We start from the raw sequence: 25,453 nt of genomic DNA on the forward strand, positions 1-25,453 counted from the left end.
GACCTCCCTAAACAAACTGATACAACTACTTTTTCTGCCTTTTTCTGCCTAAAGCCCATGACCAACACCCTTTGCTAGTTTGGGATGGCTCAGGGTAGAAGACAGGGTTAAAGGGATATTTCACTTTCAAAAAAACGTTTGGTCATTTTATCATCTACTCAGGCCTTTGTGAGGCCCCCAGACAGTTTTTAAGTTGCTCGATTCATTATATATTTGATATTCATTTTATCAGACACTCCCCCTTCCTATACAAACCCATTGTAACTTCAAACTCTATTTTAACCATGTTGGATTCGTCGAAAACACCCGTCCTTGGTTCTGGTGACTCACCCGGCCCTCCTAATGCGTGAGGGGCCGTGTTTTTCCGATTCTTTTTTTCATTTATTGTATTTAAATTTTGTATTGTATTTTTTTATATATTTAAAATACATGAAAAAAGTAATTGAAACACGGCCCCCTCGCGTATTAGGAGGGCAGGGTGAGTCACCAGAACCAAGGATGGGTGTTTTTGATGAATCTAACATGGTTAGAATGGAGTTTGAAGTTGCAATGGGTTTGTATAGGAAGGGGGCGTCTGAAAAAATGAATATCCATGTCTAAATACTGAATCGAGCAACTTAAAAACTGTCTGGGGGGCTGACAAAGGCCTGAGTAGACGATAAAATGACCAAAAGTTTTTTTGAAAATGAAATATCCCTTTAAGTAAATATCACTGGGATTTGTATTTAAAGGAGTAGTTCACCCAAACAAAATCTTATTTTCCATCAATTACACACCCCATGAAGCATTGAATTCATGGAGATCTTTTAGTTTGTCGCATATCTAAGTCAACAATTTGATGACCGGCGGAAAGATGCTAATGTATCCGGTAGGAGACTCAAAGAGACTCAAATTGTTGGCTTAGGAATGCGACAAAAAGAGACCTATAATGGTCCCTGGACCACACTTTGAGACTCACTGGTGTAGCAGCTTCCAGTGAGCAAACAATATCAGCACCCTGACTCTGTTTGAAAAGAATGGAACAGAGCCTTAATTAGTATAATTGGCATTGCCCAATTTCTTTCCAATATGGCTGCTGTGTGCATAGAGCCTATTGAGGTTTCTGCCAGACAGCTGAGGAAATAAGTGCAGCGGCTTTGCAGACAGTGAGCTGTAAAAGCCTGACTGATGGAGGTGTGATTGCACACACTGTCACTCGTGCGCTTTTAGTTGCAATTCACAGCCATTTGTGCAGTGGTGCAAAGTATCTATCTAAGTACATTCACGCAAGTACTGCACTTCAGTAGAATTTCTAGAACCGTAATTGAATATTTCCATTCAATCTCCACTACATCTCAGAGGCTTGTACTACTTCTTCTTTTCACTCCACTACAATTATTAGACAGCTTTAGTTACTTCGCAGATTTTGATTATTACTTTTTTTTACTATTAATAAGTCATATTTTAATATTTCGGTTATTCTGAAAAAAGCGGATCTACAAGCTCACAACGCATCACATTGCGACACTTTGGGAGCAATGTAGATCTTCTGTTTCCGTAAAAAAAAAAAACTTAAAAAAGTACTTTCACTCCATTACTTTTGCATAATTTGACTCGTGTAAAATTAATACAAGCCTTTAACTTGTAAGATATATATATATATATATATATATATATATATATATATATATATATTGTGGTATTGCTACGTTTTAAGTAATTTAAGTAAAAAAGAAATCGTTGTACTTTTTCCTCCACTGCATTTGTGAGACAGCGAAGGCATTACATCACATCATTACATCATCTCATTATATCATCTCCGTCCTCATAATGTCCAAAACTGTTACTTTTCAGGATTCAAATTAAATAAATATCGAAAGCAGCAGATTCTACAAGCTCAAAATGCGCATCTGCTACTTTTGATGCTTTTGTGTGACGCTCTAGTATGCTCAAGTGGGGGCGCTAATTTACGAAAAAACACAAGGTAAAAATATGGAGATAAAAGGTTTCTGCCCGACGACACCAATGATGATATGTTAAGACAGTTTCCATGACAACCATGTGGAAGTTGAATAAGTCTAGGGCAGACAGAATCATACACTACACAACGATAATAACTCCTCGCCGTTTGACAGCTCCCCAGACACTGCTATTTTTGCTCCTTTTGTGTGACACTGCACTATGACGAAGTAGGGCAAGTGATATGTTTTTGGTTAAATCAAAAAAGTGTTTTGTTAAAAGGTTAAAGCTCTATATTCTGATAGTAATCATTGCTTTTAGAGTGTTTGTTCAGCAGCAGGGGTCTCCACCTGAGTTCTCTATCCTGATTGGATAAAATTGGTATCCCGACCTGAACATTTATTTTCTGTTTACTAAAGAGCTGGAGAGACGGGAGACCCCCGTTACCAGAACAAACACGCTATAGCAATAATTTAGGAAATAGAGCTATTTAACACTTATTTTAACAAACAAATATCACTTATACTACCTTTAATTTACCCCCAAAAAATACATTGTTAAAATATGGAGATATTCTGCCTGAAAGGAACAATATACTTTAACAAGCCCTGTATGAGTGGGGCCCACTGGTGGGCCGCAAGGGTATTGCAAGTAGGCCCCCAAATAATTGGCAAAACACTAAGATTGTAATGATAATATACTGTAAATGAATGAAAAAAAGGTTTGTTCCATCGATCCAACCCGAAGCCGCCAACGCTTTAAAGATTTTCAAGTGGGCCCTGATCCTGAAAATGTTGGGAACCCCTGACTACGACTAATAGTGAAAATGTGACACCTTGTGATTTTTTTTAACACGTTGTGAGCTTGTAGATCGAATATGTTGTAGTGAACACCTGCAACTGATTACAAGACAAAGCAGCAACACACACACACACACACACACACACACACACACACACACACACACACACACACACACACACACACACACACACACACACACACACACACACACACACACACACACACACACACACACACACAAATCTTTAGCAGTACTTTCAACACCTGAGTGTGATGTGCTTCAAGTGGTGCCGGTGAGAAGCAGCACATTTTTGTTTGATAGGAAGTAATTAAGAATGATTGGCCTTTTAGGGACTTTTAACTTATTCACTGCCACGGAATTCATTCATTCATTCATCCGTCTACCGTCCCCTTGCCAGCGAAAACGGTGATTTTACAATACCTTTCAAAAATCATGGAATATTCTCCGTGACCTCCTTCCTCACATAGGCAATTAACACGATAATGTGTTCTGAAACAACCCCAATTCCTTACCTTTGGCAGGTCGACGGAGTAGGGTGCTGGGTCCCAGGCCACCAAAGTGACGTCCTGGTACAGGGAGCTGCTGTTGAAGTTATGTCTGGGCCTCGCCACGATCTGTGGACACAAGAGCAGCCGAGGTCCGGGTCTGAGGTTCTGCATAACTACATCAATGGTTCTCCACTGGCTCCACTGAGAAAATTGTGTCCACATCTTATGTCTGTATTTAAGTCAGGGTGCTGGACATCAAGGCATCAAAGCGAGAATCAAGGAGAAGATAAAAACATCCGCACACTGTTCTTAAGCTCCAAAAACATACTTTTATTTACTTTGATTTATGTAAATAAAAGTAAGTTTTTGGAGCTTAAAAACATTGTGCAATGTTCGTATCTTCTCCATTGGCTCCACCAACATTCTAATAGACTCTATGCGCAGCAGCCATATTGGAAAGAAATAAATTGGGCCTCTTCCTTACTTCCTTCACAGGTCTCACCAATTATACTAATTAAGGCTCTGTTCCATTTAGTGTAGCACAAGTGGTTCTCAAACTTGTTTTCATTTCAAGGATCCCCATAACTCTGAGAATGAGCAAATGGAACCAAATCTCCACATTAATGGTCAAAAACCTCCTAACTCCGCATGAGCTGTATTTGGGTAAAGTGATGATAATATAATAAAAGGTAATATTTCTGATATGTATTTATTGTACCGTTCATATGTTGTATTGTTGCCTGTATAGATGTGAAATGTACCACAAGGACCACACTGGAAACAGTTTTTGTGATTAATCCATTTGACAATTGTATTGGACTCATGTACTTTTGTCAATTCTTCTGGTCATTTTCCCCCAAACTAAAATCTTTTCCGTTTTGCAATTTCGGACAAAATATTGGTCAGAAGATCGGTCAACGGTGGGCTAGGACTCGTCAAAGATGTTGGATTCACATCGTGCCCCAAAACAATCTGGCATCAAGTCGTCTGGATGTAATTGTGCAACAATGTTGTTGTTCTCCTGTCTGTAATGTATCCACGCTCTCACCAATGACATCACCTGATCATCAAACTCCTGGCCAAGGGGCTAGCATCCGGCTTGTAAATTGAGGCTATATAGGAAGTGTGACAGTTCATATGAAAGGTCCATTTGGTTCCTAACTATCAGGGGACCCCTTGGAACCCCCCTTAACTCATTGACTGTTTTCAGTGGTTTACGATAGAGGGCGTTTACGATTCTCTAAACATTCACGCGGTCCACCCATCTGACCACTAGTGGGCACTGGGCCGCGTTTACGATTCTCTGCTTTGTGTTTGCCGAAAACAAGCCACATTCAACTGCCCATAACTATGGAACGGATTATCGCGACGGCACGCTTCCCCCCCCCCGCCCCAAATCTCTGAGACCCCCCTACGTCTTTTCAGGCTATCGGCGGGTGGATCATTGTGAAGAATAATATTCTATGATTTTTAAAAGGTTAGTAAAAATGCTTGAAATTGCTGGCAAGGGCAGCTATAGACAATGTTTCAACTCTGGCAGTTAAAGAGTTAAGGACCCCACTTTGAGAATCTATCTATCCATCCATCTTGTTTTTACTTTTTCCTGTCCATAGTAGTAACTGAAACTATTCCTATTGTTGTCCCCAACAAGCCTGTCAGGATATGAGTGTCAGTTGTCACAATGTTTGTGCAACAATGCAGAATTCCTGTTTGTTGTAATGTATCCATGATGCTGTCACCAATGACATCAGCCATATACTGTATGTATGTGTGTACTGTATGTATATATATATATATATATATATATATATATATATATATATATATATATATATATATATATATATATTACTGTATGCACACTGATGATGTGTTATGTTGTTTGTCTGTAAAGGCATTACGATGCAATACATGTTGTACATTTACTCCAGTACTGTCCGTAAGTAAAGGTTTTGAGTATCTGGTATCTGTCTGTTTTTGAGACTTTTCACTCCATTATGTTTAAATAAATGTTATTGCGATAAATTATAAATGCTGTAATTTTGACTCCACATTTCTAGGAAGGGAAAACAGTACATGAAAGAATGAAGTGACCACTTCAAGCTGCACTATGTAACTTTTACGCTATTTTTGAAAGTATAAGATTATTAAATGTGTCTTTGTATATTTAAGTCATTTGTTATGTCTGGCCTGTGCAATTTTTGATTATGAAGCCTAAAAGCCAAACCGAAATAAAACAATGTATTCATATGTTCTAGTGCTCATCGTCTTAACCCATTAAACCCATTAAAACCAGGAAAGCATCTGCGTCATTTTAGATTGTTGCGTTGGTTATTCAAAAATAACCTCAGGTCTTTGGATTAAATTGTGTAATGGGGGGACATCCCTTCTAGCAGTGGTGTGATATCTGACCAGGAGTATCTATACTTGGACTGGAGAAGTACTCTACTCACCAATGACATCAGTCACGCACTGCGTTGTGTGAATGTATTGTTTTTGTCTGTAAAAAAGGGATCCGGTAACATCATGTTCCCATTCGCTACGGATCATAATTTCTCATGCTTCTTCATACTCGTGCGGTTCAGAGAAAGGTTGCACGGAGCCCGAGGGTTCGGAATGCTTCATAATATCGTAACCTTGTATGTCCAAACCTGTTACTTTTCAGGAAATGGTATCATTTTTTAATAAACTTCCAATGGATTCCAATGTAGTTATTATTTAGTCACAAGCTCTTGTTGATACTTTTCATTGGTTCAATATTCATAAAAGCCCACACACACACTTTGAGTAAAAGTAGAAAAGTGTTGCCATCAAAATATAGGCCTACTAAAAAAATAGCCGATCTATTTGCTACACACAAAAGTAGCAAAAGTAGGCGATCTACAAGCTCACAATGCGTCACATCGGGACGCATTGTGAGCTTCTGATGAAGACCCACAGCGGACGTTGTTTAAACTTTAATAAATGTTTCTACTGGGAGCAAAAGTGTGCGGACTTCCCCTCCTTTCAGACATTTTGAGGTTTGATTCTCACATTATTTTCATATCAAGGACCTTTCATCTCAAGGACCTATCAAGGACCCCCCAAACACGTTGTGAGCTTGCAGATCGGCTATTTTCAAATGGCCAATGCAAAAAAATTGGTAAAAAGTGTTTTTCACTGACTTTGAGCCTATATTAACCATTCTTGCTGGGGACCCCCCCCAGGAACCCCCTCAAGGACCCCTGAGGGTCCCCGGACCCCACTCTGAGAACCAATGCTATAGATAAATGCACCATCTACCATATTTATATCAGGTGCGCACATCATTGCGTGAACCAATCAAGAGAGAGCGCTGTCTGCACAAGCAAACAAACAAACAGAAAACAGCAGAAACCTAGGGGGTCCTCAGAGTTACTACAGTGGGGCTGCCAAATCCTTGTGCGCTAGGTTTTTTTTTTTTTTTTTTTTTACACTGCTGCCAGCACTGTGGAGAGGTTTCATGTGGTCTGGTCACATCTCTCTGTGACGTGAACCGGTTTGAAGTGTCACAGCCTCAGTGCCAACCTTTACATCCCTTAATCCCACCATGACCTCAGCGTCAGTGAGTTCTCCCTCACAGAACTACATCCAAAAAAAATAATCCCCCCACCCAGTGTGAAGTGAGCGGTGCCTTTGATGAGTTCATTTCATTAAGCTATATGAACATGAGGAACTAGAGGGTAATGTAGACTTTGTGAAGAATGCTTCTTATTTTTGTGGACACACTGCCCTCTTGTGGCCATGTACATGAATGCAGTGGCATTCAAATTCTCAACTGGAAAAGATAGTGGAAGCCAGTGGTTCACAAAGTGTGTGTGTGTGTGTGTGTGTGTGTGTGTGTGTGTGTGTGTGTGTGTGTGTGTGTGTGTGTGTGTGTGTGTGTGTGTGTGTGTGTGTGTGTGTGTGTGAGAGAGGGGGGGGTCAGGGGAGTGAGATCCAGGGACCCTCACGATTCCCTGAGGAAGTGCCAAATGGACTCTAAAGCATGGGTTCTGGGACCCCCAGGGGTCCTGGGAAAGGGGGTCTTTTTTTTAGCAAATCTTTAAATATATTATATTCTTAACGCGAACATTTTTAACTAAACTCGTTGCTTCTGGAGGTCCCTGGCAAAAACATTTTTTCAGATGGGGGTCCTCAGCCAAATCAAAGTCATTTTGGGGGTCCTTGACATGAAAAAGTTTGAGAACTACTGCCTTACAGGTCTGTAATTCTGAGACTTAAGACGGAGATGGAGAAGCGCTGATATAATAGTAGTTATAGTCTCATCATAAATGTGTGGCTGTCCTGTGGATCTATGGCATCATGTTGATCACATCGTGTTGGTGATGTCTGTCTTGCCCAAATACGGACGGTAGAGATTATGGAACGGAGGTTTAAGAATTCACAAAATGTGATAAATATCCCCACCCCAAGAAATATTCACAATTATGTAATAAATTTAACATATTCAGGTATTTACTTCCTTCTTGGACTACTGGCAGTGTGGCATAACATATTCAGCGCTGATCAGTCCAGTGGTTTGTGAGATTAGCCACGGACAGACAGACAGACAGACAGACCCTCTTCTAAACGGTTCACCCACTAGGTGCAATGCCGTAAAAAAAAAAAGAGTGGTATAGAGCAGTGGTTCTTAAAGTGGGGTCCGGGGACCCCCAGGGGTCCTTGGGGAGGGTTCCAGGGGGTCCCCAGCAAAATGTGTTGATATAGCATCACAATAATTTTAACCACTTTATCCATATTGTATACACAAATCTTTGAATATATATATTTTTAAAACTAACATTTCTAACTAAAATCTTTGCTTCTGGAGGTCTCTGGCACATTTTCAGATGGGGGACCGCGGCCAAATACATGTGAATTTGGGGGTCCTTGGCACAAAAAGGTTTGAGAACTACTGGTATAAAGCGGATGAGGAGAGGAGGGGAAGAGAAAGAGAAAGAGAAAGAGAAAGAGAAAGAGAAGAGAAGAGAAGAGAAGAGAAGAGAAGAGAAGAGAAGAGAAGAGAAGAGAAGAGAAGAAGCGAGGGAGAGGAGAGGGTCTCACCTGGGAGTTGATGATGCGGATGGTGGTCCTGTTCCCGACATCTTTCTCAAAGCCCTTCGTGGGCGCTGCGTTGAAGCGAAGCACTGCATCATGGGAATCTGAGGAGGCACAAGCCAACAACACGTTACACAGACTCTTATGCAGTGCACATCACCTTAATATAATGCAGTGGTTCCTAAATGTTTTAGCTCGACTTTTAGCTAGAAATTTGATGTCTCCCCGGGACCCAAACTAGTAAAAATAGCTATATCTACAAGCTAACAACGCGTACCGACTACGTTCAGGAAAAATGACAAAGCATAATTTATCTACATTGCATTAGGTATGAGCATTATGCAACTATGTATAGCCTACCCTCTTCTATGTGAATCTTATATTGATTTGGAGATATTTGTGTAAATGAGCATCACACCAAATCAGTTATATTGGTGAGATATGATGTGGTAATTCATAATGTGTAACGCTATTTTAAATAAAGCTCACTGAAAAGGCAAAACACTCCAAATCATGTAAATAGTCTTATGACTGCTCCCTTTAGTCATGACACTTAATGACCACAAGAGGGCAGAAACACCCAATTTACTGGAATATTTTCACTAACCACACTCTAGTCTAGTATCTCCAAACATCTTCATAAGAAGAAAGAGGCTGGTCCAAAATGCAGGGCTATAAGACAGTTTAATTCACCTAGGTAGGGAGGTGCTCAATCCACACAGAGCAGCAATACAAAATAAATAGACATTCTGGCAAAGTTGCTTAAGGTTTGCAACTGGGAGCTGACCAGTAAAACCACAGGTCTAATACTGTTGTAGTGGGCAGTGTTGGAAAAAGTACTACATTGGTTTACTTACTTAAAAGTATCAATACTGCAATGTAGAAATACTCAGTTACAAGTAAAAGTCCGGTTATCAAAATTTACTTGAGGAAAAGTACAAGAGTATTGGCATCAAAATATACAAAGTACAAAAGTAAAAAGTACTCATTATGCAGAATGTCAGATTTTTTATTGGCTGAAATGTATATAGGGCTTAAGTGGGTAATGTAGGTTTTGTAATAATAATCAAAATCTACAAAGTAACTAAAGTTTTCAAATAATTGTAGTGGAGTAAAAGTACAATATTTGCCTCTGAGATGTAGTGGAGTACAAGTAAAAATACAGAAAATTGAAAATACTCCAGTAAAGTCAAAAATGGAACTGACCAGTACAACCAGTCTTCTTTTGGACATTTTCAAGTGGGCGCTGCATGCCGCTGATCCATAACACGGTATAACAGTTATCTCACTCACCTATCTCCTCCCCCAGGGAGGAGTTGAGGATGGCCCCCGCCGAGGTCACCACGGCGCAGGTCTTGAACTCTGACCCCTGGGGCAGGAGTTGGTCCAGGGGTCGCGGGGGCACCAGCCGGGTCCAGCCCAGGCTGGCGAAGGGCTCCTCCGTCCCGTCCAGCGTGCGGAGGCGGGCGCGCCTCTTCAGCTCGCACAGGACCTGCCGCCCGCTCTGCCGCGGCCTCCGCTGCCCGCTGTGTGGGTACAGAGGGGCGGGTATCATTTAGGATTTTAAATCGATTCCATCGTGTCATCGTTATCGTCGCTGTCCGGCAGAAACCTCTTATCTCCATATTCTTTGTTGTGTTTTTTGGTCAATTAGCGTCCTACTGGATCATACTACAGCGTCACACAAAAACATCAAAAGTAGCAGATCTACAAGCTCGAAACTCGAATTTGTGGACATATAGGTTTCCAACCGACAGAGACGATATCCTACATTTAATCAGGTTAAAATACTCATTGAGATCAAAATCTCTTCTCCAAGAGTGACCTGGCCAAGAGGCAGCATTGTTACAACAGTAGACAAACAATACGTATATCACACACTCCACACAAAAGAAGATCCAGTTAAAAGTGCAAAACAGGATCAGGAAATGTATTTAGTCGACTAAAGGCTGTGATGGCGTCGTAATGCCTGATTTATACTTAGCTGCGTGCCGAAAATAGCCGATCTACAAGCTCACAAGTAGATTGGCTATTTTCAAAAAGCCGAAATATATGTACACCTTAAGTGGTTAATGCTGTTTAGTAATACAAAGCTAAATCTAATAAGTAACTAAAGTTTTCAAATAATTGTAGTGGAGTAAAAGTATAATATTTTCCTCAGATATGTAGTAGTGGAGTACAAGTAAAAGTAAAGTGAAAATTGGAAATACTCCACTTAAGTAAAAAACCTCAACATTGTACTCAAGTACAGTACTTGAGTAAATGTACTTAGTTATTTTACACTACTGAATGATACCTAGGCCTACCTGTAGGCCACGTGGTGCTTGTTGGAGCTCAGGTAGTCCTTCAGGGCCTTCTGGAGGCGTGCGCTGAGCATGTCCGCCGACGCCGCGCCCTTCCACAGCTTCTGCACCACCGCCTTGCTCCGCGACAGGAAGTAGTCTCCCTCCTCTTCCTCCTCGTCCTCCGCGGCGTTTTCCGGCCGCTTCGCCTCTCCTCCTCCTCTCCTCCGGCTCCACCTCCTGGCCCTCTTCATGCGTATCCGGAGTCTTCTCCTCCGTCTCCTCTCCTCCCAGTCCTCCTCCACCTCCGGGCTCCAGGAGTCCCCTCCTTTGACCCGTCCGGGGAGCTTCTTCTTCGCCAGCTCCTGGGTGTCCCCGTTTAGGACCTTCAGCAGTGCATGGGGGAAGAGGTACTCAGTAAAGTAGTAAGTAAAAAGGGCCTGTGTTCAAAGAATTGTGAGAGAAGATTTGTGTAAAAAAAAAGAAACGAAATTATTCGATTATACGATTTTTTTCCTTCTTTTTATGTTCAAAAATAGCTGATGTACAAGCTTGTAGATCTGTTGTTTTTGAATGGCCAACATATAAATGGATAAAGTGGTTGAAATGATTGTGATGCTGTATTAACACATTTTGCCGGGGACCCCCTGGAACCTAGTCTGGCATTGGGCCAGACTGATAACGTGGATTCACTCTCACGTTAGGCTGCACTAGCCTTCCTGCTTTTGTGTATAGAGGGGCGGGTTTAAAATCAGCGCGGAGAAAATGCGCCTGATCCCATTGGTTCACCGATCTGTCCGTCAGCCCCCGCCCCGTCAACACAACATTACGAGCGACGCCCACTGCACTCTGGTTGGTTGGGGAAATGAAACACTTCCTATACCGGGTACACCGACGCGCTGGTCCAGGCTTTTATTTTTTAGCAAAACGAAACAATAAAAGCCTGGAGATCGAGGCTACTCTCACGTTCCTCCTCCACGGTATCAGTCTGGACTTCGGGACAAATCAGAAAATGATCGGGCCAATCAGTGACTGCGGTTCAGCTGCTGTCCGTACAACATGTGAAAAGCAGCCCCCCCACGTGTGAGTCAATCCACATCATCAGTCTGGCAATGCCAGGCTACCTGGAACACCCCCCCCCCTCAACCTTTTCGATTGAGGATCTATGTAATCTCACGACCTCGTCACACTGCAGATCGGCCATTTTCAAATAGCCGAGCTCACAACGCGTCGAGCAGCGACCCGTTGTGAGCTTGTAGATCGGCTATTTTGACTATATTCTAAATAGGGTTTAAAAAAAGTGGTTAATTCATTACAGATGTTTGTACTTTTTCTGTCCCAAGAGTCCCTTCCTAGAAAAGTAGTGTAGTCAAAAAGTACAATATTTCTAATTAAAATGTAGTGGAGTGAAAGTCATCACCTTGCAAAAAAAAACAACATAAAAAACAAATACTCCCAAAAATGTAACCACTTAAACACCAGCATCTGAATGTCCCCACAATAACAGAAAACAGAAGGGATGCTAGTATTGAGCCCTGGGGACCCCCTGGAGGGTTCAACCATATGGGGTTTAACCCATTAAAACCGGGAAAGCATCCGTGTCATTTTAGATTTTAGCTACAGTATTGTGATGGGTGTGGCAGAGCACAGACTTATAGAGTGACATTGATGAACAGACGCAGTGATTGACTGCATTGCTTTCAGGTGCGGTGTGAACACAGACACTATAAAAGAGTCAGTCGGACTTGGAAACGGATCGGAGCGACACGTCTTGTGAACCGGCACTCAAGGGACGGGAGGGGCGTTCGCAAGTGACAGTCTTGCCGACGCGAAGATAGCTAGCGAGGGGGAGCTAGCTATATTGTTGGTAGCAGGAGGGGAGACTTAACCACGGTCTCCTGTAGTTAGTTAGTGGGGAAACTTAGTGAGTGTACGGCACACTGCTCCGCTGATCTGCAACCGTGCGAGTGTCCAGCACAAGGACACACTGACTTGACTCTTGTCCAATGTCCGCACGTTCCCGTCGTCCAGCCAGTATCTCCCCGGGGAGTTGGACGGTGGCACAAGCTCAGACCCCGGGGGAGGGTCCCGCCGCCTGGCGAGTTAAGTACCCATGCAAGCAATCGAGTAGTATTGTTGCATAACATTGGTGCACAGATAGAAGCACTGTATTTTAAGTATTGTAGCAATTGGTTTTATTATTAGGGGTTTCAAGCACTGTATTGTGTATATAACTTTAGAGTATGAATTAATAAAGATCGCTCTGTATATTTGTACATCCTTGTTGTCTCGCTTATTCCAAGGTCTGACATTATCTACCTTTGTGTAGAAACGATAGAAAACCGCATTTATTACATTGGTGGCAGCGGTGGGATTTATCAAAATGTCAGACCCTGAAAATAACGCAGAAGTTGGCAACAATGTTAATCAGCCTAATTTGTTTACAACTCCACGGCCAGTTTTTATGCCAGAAACCTTCACGGGCACAGGGCGGGAATGGGTTGATTGGGCTGAACAGTTTGAAATGGCAGGTGATGTTAATAATTGGGATGAATCCCTCAGATTAAAATTTATGAGCCTGCTTTTGTCTGGTCGCGCTCGGGAGGTGTATAGTGGGTTGTCTGCATCTGCTAAAACTAACTATGCCTTGCTAAAGACCGCCATGGGGAGATGTTTAGACCCTTGTGATAGCGATGACTGGAACAGGGCTAGCTTCTCTTCACGTAGGAGGTTACATAATGAGACTGTCAGAGAATTTGGCATTGCGCTTCGCCGGCTGGTTACTAAAGCCTACCCCTCAATAGATCTTAATACCCAGGATGTGTTGGCGAAAGACCATTTCATTGCACATGTGGGAAATGGGGATTTACGCATTAGCCTTCGCAGTGTCAAGCCGGCAACATTGGAGGAAGCCATTAACCTGGCTGCAGAGCTTGAGCTCATTAGGGGTTTGGAGGGTGGGTGCTCAATGACCGATGCTAAGGTGCGGGGGGTTGTTGATAAATCTACCAGTGATGAGCGAATGGACTCCCTGCTTGGGGTGGTGGAGGGCCTACGACAGGAGGTTACCCTCACCATCAGTTCCTTTTGTACGCCCAGTTCAAGCGCCCACTCCATTTAAACGGGAGGCTGAACGAAACAGGGGATGCTGGGAGTGTGGTTGTACTCGCCACGTTCGACGTGATTGTCCTTATTTACAGGGAAACTAGAGGGGGCGTGCACAACGGGTCCAATGCCCGCCCCCCATTCTCTGTCAACTGTGGCCCCGGTTAGTTCAAAGGGTGGTTCCGGATATCTGAAAGCTAAAATAGGTGGGTTGGATTGCTATGTATTGGTTGATACTGGAGCCTCACGCTCCATTATTCCTAAGCAACTGTGGCTTTCTGCTACTAAAGGGGGAAGCGACCTAGTGAATTATGTTGGCAGAGCTACAGCAGCTAATGGTGGGGGGATGCAAATTTTGGGGTCCTGGCAGACAGTTTGTCAATTTGATTCACTTGCACTTGTCGCAGAGTTTTTGGTCTCCGATATCCCCTCAGAAGAAGTTTTGCTAGGTTTTGATTTTTTATCAAAGTATGGAGCTGTTGTCGACCTGGGAAAAAAGAATTGTCAGATAATGGGCAAGCAATTTCCTTTGATCGATCTTAACCCATCATTGGAGCCTCAAGGCAGTCATTTAATAAATACAGGGATGTGTTTAGTCGGGGGGACACGGATTTGGGTAGGACACAGCTAACCTCACACAAAATTGATACTGGTGACGCCCAACCTGTTAAATTGCATCCTCGAAGGGTCCCTCTGCACTTACAACAAGAAGTGACTAAGAACCTGAAGCAAATGTTGGCCAATGGCATAATCCGTCCTTCCTGTAGTCCGTGGGCAGCCCCGGTTGTACTTGTGAAAAAGAAGGGGGGTGGACTACGTTTCTGTGTTGACTATAGGAAACTTAACGAGGTTACTAAAAAAGATGCATATCCTCTCCCTAGGATTGATGATGCTCTAGATAGCCTTTCACATGCTCGCTTGTTTTCCACCCTGGACTTGGCTAGTGGCTATTGGCAGGTGGAAGTAGACTCAGAGGACCGCCATAAGACTGCCTTTGCCACCCGTCAAGGACTGTTTGAGTTTAATGTTTTGAGTTTTGGACTTTGCAATGCACCTAGCACTTTTCAGAGGTTAATGGATCTAATCCTCGCTGATTTGCAGTGGACAACATGCTTAGTTTACTTAGATGACATAATAGTTTTTGGCCGTACTTTTCAGGAACATCTGACACGTCTAGACAAAGTACTGGAAAAACTCCAGCAGGCCAACCTTAAAGTAAAACCATCTAAGTGTAATTTGTTTTCAACACAAGTCCATTACCTCGGCCATGTCATTTCTGCTGAGGGAGTTAGACCAGACCCAGCTAAGGTGGAGGCAGTCAGAGAGTGGCCTGTCCCTACTAATCAGACGGAGGTTGCCAGTTTTATAGGCCTAGCATCTTATTATAGACGTTTCGTGAAGAGTTTTGCAGATATTGCTCGCCCTTTACATAAGCTGACAGAGCAGGGGAAGCGCTTCCAATGGAGTGAGGCCTGCCAATGTGCTTTTGATCAACTTAAGACCACTTTGATTACTGCCCCTGTCTTAGCTTACCCAGACCCATGTAAACCATTTATTTTGGATACTGATGCAAGCGATGTGGGGATTGGAGCAGTATTATCTCAGGAGGAAGGGGGGATGGAGCGAGTCATTGCATATGCGAGTAGAGCCCTCAGTAAATCAGAACGCAAATATGCTACCACTAAAAAGGAGCTTTTGAGTATGGTGGTGTATACAAAACACTTTCGGCACTATCTGTTAGGTAAAGAGTTTGTGTTACGAACTGACCACAACTCCCTGAGGTGGCTTCACAATTTTCAGGGTTTAGAGGGGCAGTTGGCTCGCTGGCTTGAACAGCTGGCCAATTTTCAATACATTATCATCCATCGTCCAGGCAAGCTACACAGCAACGCTGACGCCCTCTCTAGGCTACCAGGCTTTCTTGAAAAGAAACGGCTATCTGATCAGGAAACAATAGTGCCAAAAGTGCGTGTAGTGCAAGAGGTTCCTAAGGCTATAGTGGCTGCTGAGATAGATGAGTTGACTCAGGCACAGAGGGCAGATAGTGAGTTGCAGCGAATAATTGAATGTAAAAATCTGGCTGCTGATGGAGTAATCCCAGAAGACTCTGACCTACAGAAATATGTCCCAGTTTGGACACAGCTGCAAGTACAAGGAGGTAGATTAGTGAGGATTCCTCCTGCCTATTCTGATGCTGCATCCCGGGTACAGGTAGTGTTACCACGGTCGCTGGTTCCTGAAGTTTTAAAACAGTTGCACAATGTGCCTACAGGGGGACATTTGGGGGTGCAAAAACTGCAGGGAAAAGTTAAAGACCGTTTTTACTGGCCGGGATGGTTTGGAGATGTTAAGATGTGGGTCAAACAATGTGTAGATTGTGGATCCCGTAAGACTCAGGGGAAACTGCCACGTGCCCCTTTAGAGCCATCTGTGACATCTAGGCCGTTCGAGCGGGTCGCACTTGACATCCTTGGTCCCCTCCCAGTGACCTCGAGAGAGAATAAGTACATATTGGTTGTAGGTGATTACTTCTCAAAGTGGACAGAGGCTTTTCCTCTACCTAATCAAGAAGCCTGTACTATCGCTAAAGTTTTGACTGAGGAATGGGTGTGTCATTATGGGGCCCCACGTAGTCTGCACTCAGACCAAGGACGCAACTTTGAATCAAATCTGTTCAGAGAACTGTGTAGGCTGCTGCATATGCACAAAACTCGCACCACACCTTATCACCCCGAGTCGGATGGATTGATTGAGCGGTTAAATCGTACTCTGTTAGATATGGTATCCCTCTTTGTAGAAGAGAATCAGTCTAATTGGGACACGCTTTTACCTTATGTTATGATGGCATATCGTAGTAGTGTACATGCTAGCACCCTTTTCACCCCTTACCGAGTATTGTTTGGACAGGAAATGGTTTTGCCGGTTGATGTTATGTTAAACGTAGGCAACCAGGAGTCCTTCATCTCAGTGGCTGAGTATGTGTCTAAGTTGAGGGACACGTTGTCTACTGTTGTTGAGGCGGTAAAAAAACATCAAGCCAGGGCCTCAGGACACCAGAAAGTGGCCTATGATTTCAGGGCAAAATTCCAATATTATTCAGAGGGGGAACTAGTTTGGATGAGGAATAAGGCTAAAAAGCGTGGACTATGTCCCAAACTACAGAGACGGTATAAAGGCCCCTTTAGAGTAGTGGACAGGGTGACAGAGGTCCTCTACAGGCTAGTGCCAGTCGAGGGAGGCCCAGAGAGTGTTGTGCATTTCAACCGACTCAAACCTTGTACTTCTTCCTTACCAGTGCCATCAGAGTCGGTGGAGAGTGAGACATCCATGGGAGGTGAACAGAGGGACTGCACTATTCAACCAGAGCAATGGCAGCAGTCGGGGGTCCCGTTTGGTGCCAGTTGGGTCCACCTTCGTCCGCCCAGCCGGGATGTCCCTGCGGAGGTGACGACAACGCCGGCAGGGACGACCGAGGATGTGGGAGGGCAACAGAGGACCCCATCACCGGTAACGCAGCGGGTCCTGCCAGTCGAGTCTGCAGCCTCTGAATTAGCCACTCCCTTGGATACGTCTGTAGCCGTTGCACAGCCGGGGCCCCAAGCTTCAGCAGCGTCGGAGGTTGCGGAGGGAAGTTCAGCACTCCTGCGGAGCTCACCAGCTGGGTTGCGAGAAGTCAACATGCCAGCAGGTTCCGCAGCCTCTGGATCAGCCCAGCCTTTGGATCTGTCTGTGTCCAATCCTGGGCGGTGGGCACAAGACGCTCCAGGGGTGCCAACGTTCAGGGGAGGACGTCCAGCACGCCAGCGGAGACCAGCCGTGTGGTTACGTGATTACGATGTGTCACTATAGACTCGAGGACGAGTCTCCTTCTTCAAGTCGGGGAGAAGTGTGATGGGTGTGGCAGAGCACAGACTTATAGAGTGACATTGATGAACAGACGCAGTGATTGACTGCATTGCTTTCAGGTGCGGTGTGAACACAGACACTATAAAAGAGTCAGTCGGACTTGGAAACGGATCGGAGCGACACGTCTTGTGAACCGGCACTCAAGGGACGGGAGGGGCGTTCGCAAGTGACAGTCTTGCCGACGCGAAGATAGCTAGCGAGGGGGAGCTAGCTATATTGTTGGTAGCAGGAGGGGAGACTTAACCACGGTCTCCTGTAGTTAGTTAGTGGGGAAACTTAGTGAGTGTACGGCACACTGCTCCGCTGATCTGCAACCGTGCGAGTGTCCAGCACAAGGACACACTGACTTGACTCTTGTCCAATGTCCGCACGTTCCCGTCGTCCAGCCAGTATCTCCCCGGGGAGTTGGACGGTGGCACAAGCTCAGACCCCGGGGGAGGGTCCCGCCGCCTGGCGAGTTAAGTACCCATGCAAGCAATCGAGTAGTATTGTTGCATAACATTGGTGCACAGATAGAAGCACTGTATTTTAAGTATTGTAGCAATTGGTTTTATTATTAGGGGTTTCAAGCACTGTATTGTGTATATAACTTTAGAGTATGAATTAATAAAGATCGCTCTGTATATTTGTACATCCTTGTTGTCTCGCTTATTCCAAGGTCTGACATTATCTACCTTTGTGTAGAAACGATAGAAAACCGCATTTATTACAGTATGTAGCAACATAGGTTTTTCAGAAAACTCTTAGGATTTAGAACAATGGTTTAGAACAGTGGTTCTCAAAAATAGCATATGTACAAGCTCACGGCGCGTCACTTCGTGCCGCGCAGCGAGCTTGCAAATCTGCTATTTTTGAACATTTTTGAAAAAAAAAATTGAACAAAAATGCATCCATGTCATTTTAGATTTCTTTGGCTATTCAAAAATAGCAGATCTACAAGCTCATAGTGCGGCACCGAGTGCCGCGTTATGAGCTTGTACTGTAGATGTGCCATTTTTTTTTCTTGAAAATGTGTGCAAAGCGAACATTTTTAACTCCAATCTACGATGTTTTGAGATGGGGGTCCGCGGCCAAATACATATCATTTTGAGGGTCCTTGACGTGGAAAAGTTGGAGCACAACTGGTATAGCAACATAAGTTTTTTTCAAAAAACTGTTAAGATTTAGAAGAGATTTGTAGATATACTCAAATATTTGCACACATTTTCACGATTTAAAAAAAATTGCAGATCTACAAGCTCATAGCACTCAGTGCCGTGCTATGAGCTTGTAGATCTGCTATTTTTGAATAGCCCAAAGACATCTAAAAATGACACAGAAGCGTTCCCGGATTGAATGGGTTAATGGATTAAGTAATTAAGTACAAGTACTCAAGTAAAAAGTATTTAGTTACTGTCCACCCACTGACCTTGGGGGCCCTGGGGGGGCCGAGGTCTCGACTCCCCGGGGCCGAGGAGGAGGAGGTGGTGGAGGAGGATCCGGGGGTCCCGCCGGGCTTCCCTCCTCCCCCTCCTCCTCCCCCTCCCCCCTGTATGGACGCCAGGCGGCGGATCTCGGTGCGGCTGAGGGAGGGTCCGGACGCCGCCGAGCGTGCCCGGGGCGCGACGGCGGCCCGCAGGTCCAGGAAGTGCGAGAGCACCGACAGGAAGAGGAGGAGCCAGGCCAGCATGGCCGCCAGAAGCAGCTTCCTCCAGCGCTTCATGGTGAGGGGGGGGGCGGGGGCGTGGTCACTGGGGGGCGTGGTCCAGGAGGGGTGTGGCCTGGGGACAGGGAAGAGACACACACAACAGGAAATGGTTATTGTTGTATTCATCAGCGTTTCCCCAAATGGTGGGTCGGGGGCCCATGAAATGGGTCGTGGACCCATTTTTATGGGTCGCGAGTAAGTATCCCTTTTATTCATTTATTTTACATTTGCTTTAACAAATTGTGGTTGTCGGGCAGAAACCAGCTAACTCCATTTTGACGCTTTTGCTTTTTCTTCCCATAAATCAGTGCTATGGAACACCCTTTACGTCTGTGTGTTGGTAAAAAAATATTGAACCAATGAAAAGTATTAAAAAGTGCTTCTGACAAAACCAGCTAACTCCATTGGATCCTCAAACTTTCTGCTAAACCAGCTAACTCCAACCAAGGGGAGTTAGCTGGTTTTGCTGACTCCAGGCTCCACCCCCTTTTGACCTCCAACCTCATTGTGAGCTTGGAGGTCCATTCAGCTGTTCTTATCAATGATGAACAAAACCTCCTAACTCCACTTTTTGTTTTGTTTTTATCATTTCCTGAAAAATCAACCATTTGCAGTTAGCTGGTTTATGCCTGACAGCAGAGAAATGTAATTATTATTTCAAAACATTTAAGTCAAACATTTTTCAACAAAATTTCAGGGGAAAAAAAGCATGCATTAAAAAAACGTTTTAAGAAATAGTGAAACTTAAATCTATATGTTCATATGATTCTGTGCAGCATGTTTAAAATGTCGTACTACGTCCAAACAGACGAGACCTCAATGAAGGATCGAAAAATGGAAACGCTCAAGTAAAGTAAAAGTACCTCAAAATTGTACTTAAGGTGCAGTGACATTTTCGGTCATTTTATTTTGAAGATTCAGTCTGAAACGCCGTCTCAACCGACTCTCAACCAATCAGAAGGTCCCACCCCTTCAGGCTATGGGACGTTGGAATCTCAATCACTTCAGCTGTGCGCAACAGGGCTAGTGTTTGTTTACAAGTGAGAGAGAGACGACCAGTTAAACACGTTTGCTACTACGTGGCTTATTTCTAACCTATAATGTTTTCAGATACATATTTTAGTGTGCAGATTACGTTTAAAATGAGTAATACACCGTCTGGATGTCATCTTGAATGACATTCAAAACGGAGTAGCTCTGTATCTAAAATCAGCTGTGTTTGAAGAACGTGCAGCTATGGGAATCAAACAGGTGCATGTAATCAAGATCCATTTATATTCATGAAAGCTGTGTTATGTCATCACGCAGCACGTTTTCGTTTACAGGAAGTAATTAAGATTGGCTTTTTAGGGACTTTTGATATAAAAATACACAAAAAAAAATGTTTTTTTCCAATTATTTTGGCATCCATTGTTAGGTATGCCCATATGATGACCACGGATATGCTCTAAAAGTGTGAAAAACGAGTAAATGTACCCAGAAGAAGAAAGAATGAACTGTACTTTTCCTTGCATTTCTTTGTTATTTTTTTTGGAAGCCCAGAAGAACTGAAGAGCCCGGCTCGTTATATTTGTGTGTGTGTGTGTGTGTGTGTGTGTGTGTGTGTGTGTGTGTGTGTGTGTGTGTGTGTGTGTCCCAGAACAACTGAACTCGTTATATTTGACACACACAAGCTTTGTTAAGAGAGACACACGTCTGAAGTTTTCCTGTTCCTGCTTTGATGGCTCCGAAACAAATATCCCACTCGCTGCGTATGTATGTGTGTGCGTCACAAACACTTGTGTACACAAACAAACTCGGTGCATGTGCGCGCACACACACACACACACACACACACACACACACACACACACACACACGAGGACATTTTAAACAACTTTAGCCATTTTGAACCCGCCTCTACCCCCCCCCCCCCCCCCCCCCCCAAAGGAAAGGCTGCGCTGCAAGTTTGCATATCTGCTATTTTCCGTGCACGACACCGGCACGCAACTAAGGATAAATCAGGCGTAACTCTACACCCAACACCTGAACCTAATCTTTAAATGTCCAATCCTAATCCCCAACATGAACCTTTAACTAATCATAAACTTAACTTTTTTTTTCTATAAAAACAACAATTTCTCTTGTGAGGACCTGGAAAATTGTCCTCACAACATCTATTCCTCAAATTCTACTATACTTGTGGAGAAATTTGCCTCACACACACACACACACACACACACACACACACACGCACACACACACACGTCGTAAAAGAGAATGGTGTAATCTTCTCCATAGTGTACCACATACGTGTGTGAGTGGTTTGACACTATAATTAATTCTCAGAGGATACAGAACACGATAACATTACTGTACACCAGACCTAATGTCTTAACCAATTAAGACCAGGAACGCGTCTGTGTCATTTTAAGATTTCTTTGGCTATTCAAAAATAGCAGATATACAAGCTGCATATATACTGTATACAGATATACATACAAGCTTGTAGATCTGCCATTTTTGAAAAATCTTGAAAATGTGTGCAAATCTTTGAATATATATATTTACATTTGTAAAATATTTTGTTCCAGATCTACAAGCTTGTAGATCTGCTATTTTTGAACAGCCAAAGTATAAAATAATGGTTATGGCTCAAATCTAAAATGACACTCGATGCGTTCCCGGGTTGAATGGCTTAAGACAGCTTTCTTCCGATTGCAGCAGACTTCACTGACGGCTGGAAAATCTGTGCAACAGACGACAGAGAACAGAGTTGGTTTGTTGCAGCGTCGAGGTGAAAACCAGAGTAATCAGCCACACCTGGGATTCCTTTTGTCAAAGCCCACATGATGAAATACTAGAGGTGGGAAGTTACGAAGTACATTTACTCAAGTGCTGTACTTTTTTGATCCACTACAATTATTTGACTGCTTCGGTTACTTTTACTTTTTATTAAATATTTTCATAAGAGAACATAGGGAAGAGTACATAGTTACAGAAGTGTACATTTGTGTTATAATAAAATATGTGATTAATAATAAAAAGAAGAATAGAAGAAAGAAACGATGGCAAACTGAGTAACAATAGCAAAGTAATTAGCAATATCCGTGTGTGTCATTCTTTGGGTGTATTAGACATTACAGTTATTGCATGGTATGAGGATTTGGACATACAATGTAAATAAAAAACATTGAAGCACAGTAAAACAGAACAAAATGGGTAAGGATAATTTAGGAGAAAAAAAAGAAAGATACTGTAGAAAGAAGAGAGGGAAAATTATAATAAAGAAGACACGGTAAGGGAGGGGGAGGGAGAGTAGCGGGAGGGGGGGTGATTCAGTCAGGAGGTATAGAGTTTGTAAGGAACTGAAGTAATTAATAAAAGGGTTCCACTCATGGAGAAATTTAGCGGGGCTGCCCTTAACAGAAAAACTATTATTTTCCAACTTGAGAAAAGACATGGCGTCCTTTAGCCCAGGAGTTCTCAAACGTTTATGTGCCAAGGACCCCCGAATGGACATGCATTAGGCCGCGGACCCCCGTCTGAAAATCTTTTGTTTGTGTTTTAACACATAACAAAATAGCAGATGTACAAGCTCGCAGCGCGGCACGAAGTGACACGCTGTGAGCTTCTATATCTGCTATTTCTAAATAGCCAAAGTATAAAATGGTTAAAGGTTCTATGACATTCATTTTCACTTTTTAAATTTGTTTTAATGTTTTTTGGGGGGTTTTATGAGCGGAGCAGAGGCGATGATTGACAGGCAAAATCCCTCAACAGTGACACCCGCAGGCAAAGATTTATGTTTTCATTGCAGTTGAAAAGGCTTTAGAAATGTGAGCGAAAAACACCAGCAATGGCTAACTGGAGTGGAGTTTTCAGTTAAAACTTTTTATACACGTTTGAAGGATCATGACAAACACTTTTAATGTGTTGTAAAACAGAATGTCATGAAAGCTTTAAAGTGGTTAAAATGATTGTGACGCTACGTTGACTTATCTGGGGACAGGGGGTCGGACCCCCTGGTGCAGCCCTCCTCTGAGACACAAGAGTATAAGCAGACAAGAAATGGTACCATTTTATAATGAGCATTAGTGAGGGACAATTATATGAAGATGGGTTGAAAAGTGCTCCTTTAACCCTTTAAGACCTGAAACGCAGCTATGTCACTTTTTGATTTGAGCTAAAAAAATGCATTATTTTACACTTTGGCTATTCAAAAATAGCAGATCTACAAGCTCATAGTGCGGCACCGAGTGCCGCGCTACGAGCTTGTAGATCTGCTATTTTTTAAAAATCATGAAAATGTGTGCAAATCTTTGAATATATATATTCTTAAAGCGAACATGTTTTACTCAAATCTTTGCTTCTGGGGGTCCCTGGAAAAAAATATTTTGAGATGGGGGTCCGCGGCCAAATACATATAATTCTGGGGGTCCTTGACATGACAAAGTTTGAGAACCACTGATATAGAAAGTTTTTTTTTCAGAATATTGTTGGGATTTACAAGACATTTGTAAAATCAGCGTTTTAAAAACATCAGAGCACTTCTTCAGACAGAGAACAGCACTAGTGTGGAGGTGAAAACAGAGTAATCAGCCACACTGGGATTCCTGTTGCCAAAGCCAACATGATGAGACGTCCGTTGTGTTGCATGCACGCTGTGAAGGGAAAAGCTGACTTTGTTCTCGGCTGATGTAATATTTATTCCACAGCTCGTTGGCTGGATCAAGACAAGGAGGAGAGTCAGCGCAGAGAATCAAACTATAGAGCCTCAAACTACAGGGCTAAAGAAGCCGAGCGCAAAACGCAAAGCAGAGGAAATAACAAGGCATCCTGGGCAGTGGTGGAAAGTAACTAAGTACTGTACTTGAGCACAATTTTGACTGTAATTTACTTGAGTATTTCCAATTTCCAATACTTTTACTTCTACTCCACTACATCTCGGATCCAAATATTGTACTTTTTGCTCCGCTACATTTAATTGAAAACTTTAGTTACAAGTTACTTTATTTTAAATTATTTTTACAAAACATACATTAACCACTTCAGCTCTATATAGTACATTTTGGGCATTCGAAAATAGCCGATCTACAAGCTCACAATGCGTCGTGATGCGACGCATTGTGAGCTTGTAGATCTGCTATTTAAAAAATATGTATATACATTTGAAAACTTGAAATGGGAAATTCTGCATAATGAGTACTTTTACTTTTGGTACTTAAAGTACATTTGGATACCAATACTTTTGTACTTTTACTCAAGTAAATTCTTTATTCTGGACTTTTACTTGCAACAGAGTATTTCTACTTTACAGTGTCGATACTTTTACTTAAGTTAAAAAATGTAGCACTTTTCCCACCACTGATCCTGGGAGAGTTCAGAGGCTGCCGTTCAGTATTAGATGCGTTTTCTTTAGACTCTAATGATGGTATAATGTCGGTCGGTCAGTTCAAACCAGGGGGCAAGCATCCGGTTTCTGCGGACCTCTGAGGTCACGCTCATGTCACCACGACTCAGCCATAACCCAATGCAGCCCCTATAGACGAATCCACAGACAATCCACAGAGATTGTAGGCAATCATGACTGTGGTGTCAAGCGGCTGCAACGCGACACCGCAGTTATGATTGCCTAAAGGCAGCGCGTCTGTGGATTCGTCTATAGGCGACCTAAGCGGCCGCGAAAGCTTGCCTAGGGTGCAAATTGGGACAGATCCGTGCCTGCATTCGTAAAACATTAGACAGTATTTCAATGTGAGATGTTGTGTCTAAAACACTATATATGTAGCCTATTGAATGTCCTGTGATCCCATTTGGGACCCAATCGAGTGCTCTGGAAAGACTTTCCTGCGCGATATGGGGAGCAGCTGTCATTATGCACAAGACCTAGATCTAGACCAAGACCTTATCTAGCAGCTATAGAGCACAGAAGTCTTGACGTCACTCGTTCATCCCCTAGGTCGTAAAGTAATTTCTCTATGGAGAATAACATTGGGTCATCTTAGAATCGTCTCATATAATAATTGTGGTCCAAAAATAAACAAACTGTCCCGGCGATATTGTCACAGAGGTGGCTCTGTATCGTTTATGATAGTCAGTCACTCATATTATACGGTGACTGTATCGAGTCAGTCACTCGATACAGTCTGTTTCTGGTGAAAATGTAACTAATTCGGCGGAA

The 25,453-nt window shown here is 43.1% G+C and overlaps 1 protein-coding gene across 1 annotated transcript in view; it reads right to left on the reverse strand.

Annotated features, from left to right (window-relative positions):
- The window catches only part of LOC308080132 (beta-galactoside alpha-2,6-sialyltransferase 2-like), a 105,980-nt gene that overhangs the window by 44,850 nt on the left and 35,677 nt on the right, over positions 1–25,453 (reverse strand). Inside the window, exons 2-6 of the mRNA XM_080421892.1 lie at positions 19,012–19,363; positions 10,617–10,978; positions 9,604–9,836; positions 8,317–8,414; positions 3,277–3,378 (exon numbers count right to left, since the gene is read on the reverse strand). Coding sequence (XP_080278018.1) covers positions 3,277–3,378; positions 8,317–8,414; positions 9,604–9,836; positions 10,617–10,978; positions 19,012–19,305 — 1,089 coding nt within the window. The 5' untranslated portion in view covers positions 19,306–19,363. The remainder of the gene's footprint in view (positions 1–3,276; positions 3,379–8,316; positions 8,415–9,603; positions 9,837–10,616; positions 10,979–19,011; positions 19,364–25,453) is intronic.

The sequence above is a fragment of the Gymnoscopelus braueri genome (assembly GCF_963280865.1).
Source record: "Gymnoscopelus braueri genome assembly, chromosome: 24".
NCBI classification, from domain to species: domain Eukaryota; kingdom Metazoa; phylum Chordata; class Actinopteri; order Myctophiformes; family Myctophidae; genus Gymnoscopelus; species Gymnoscopelus braueri.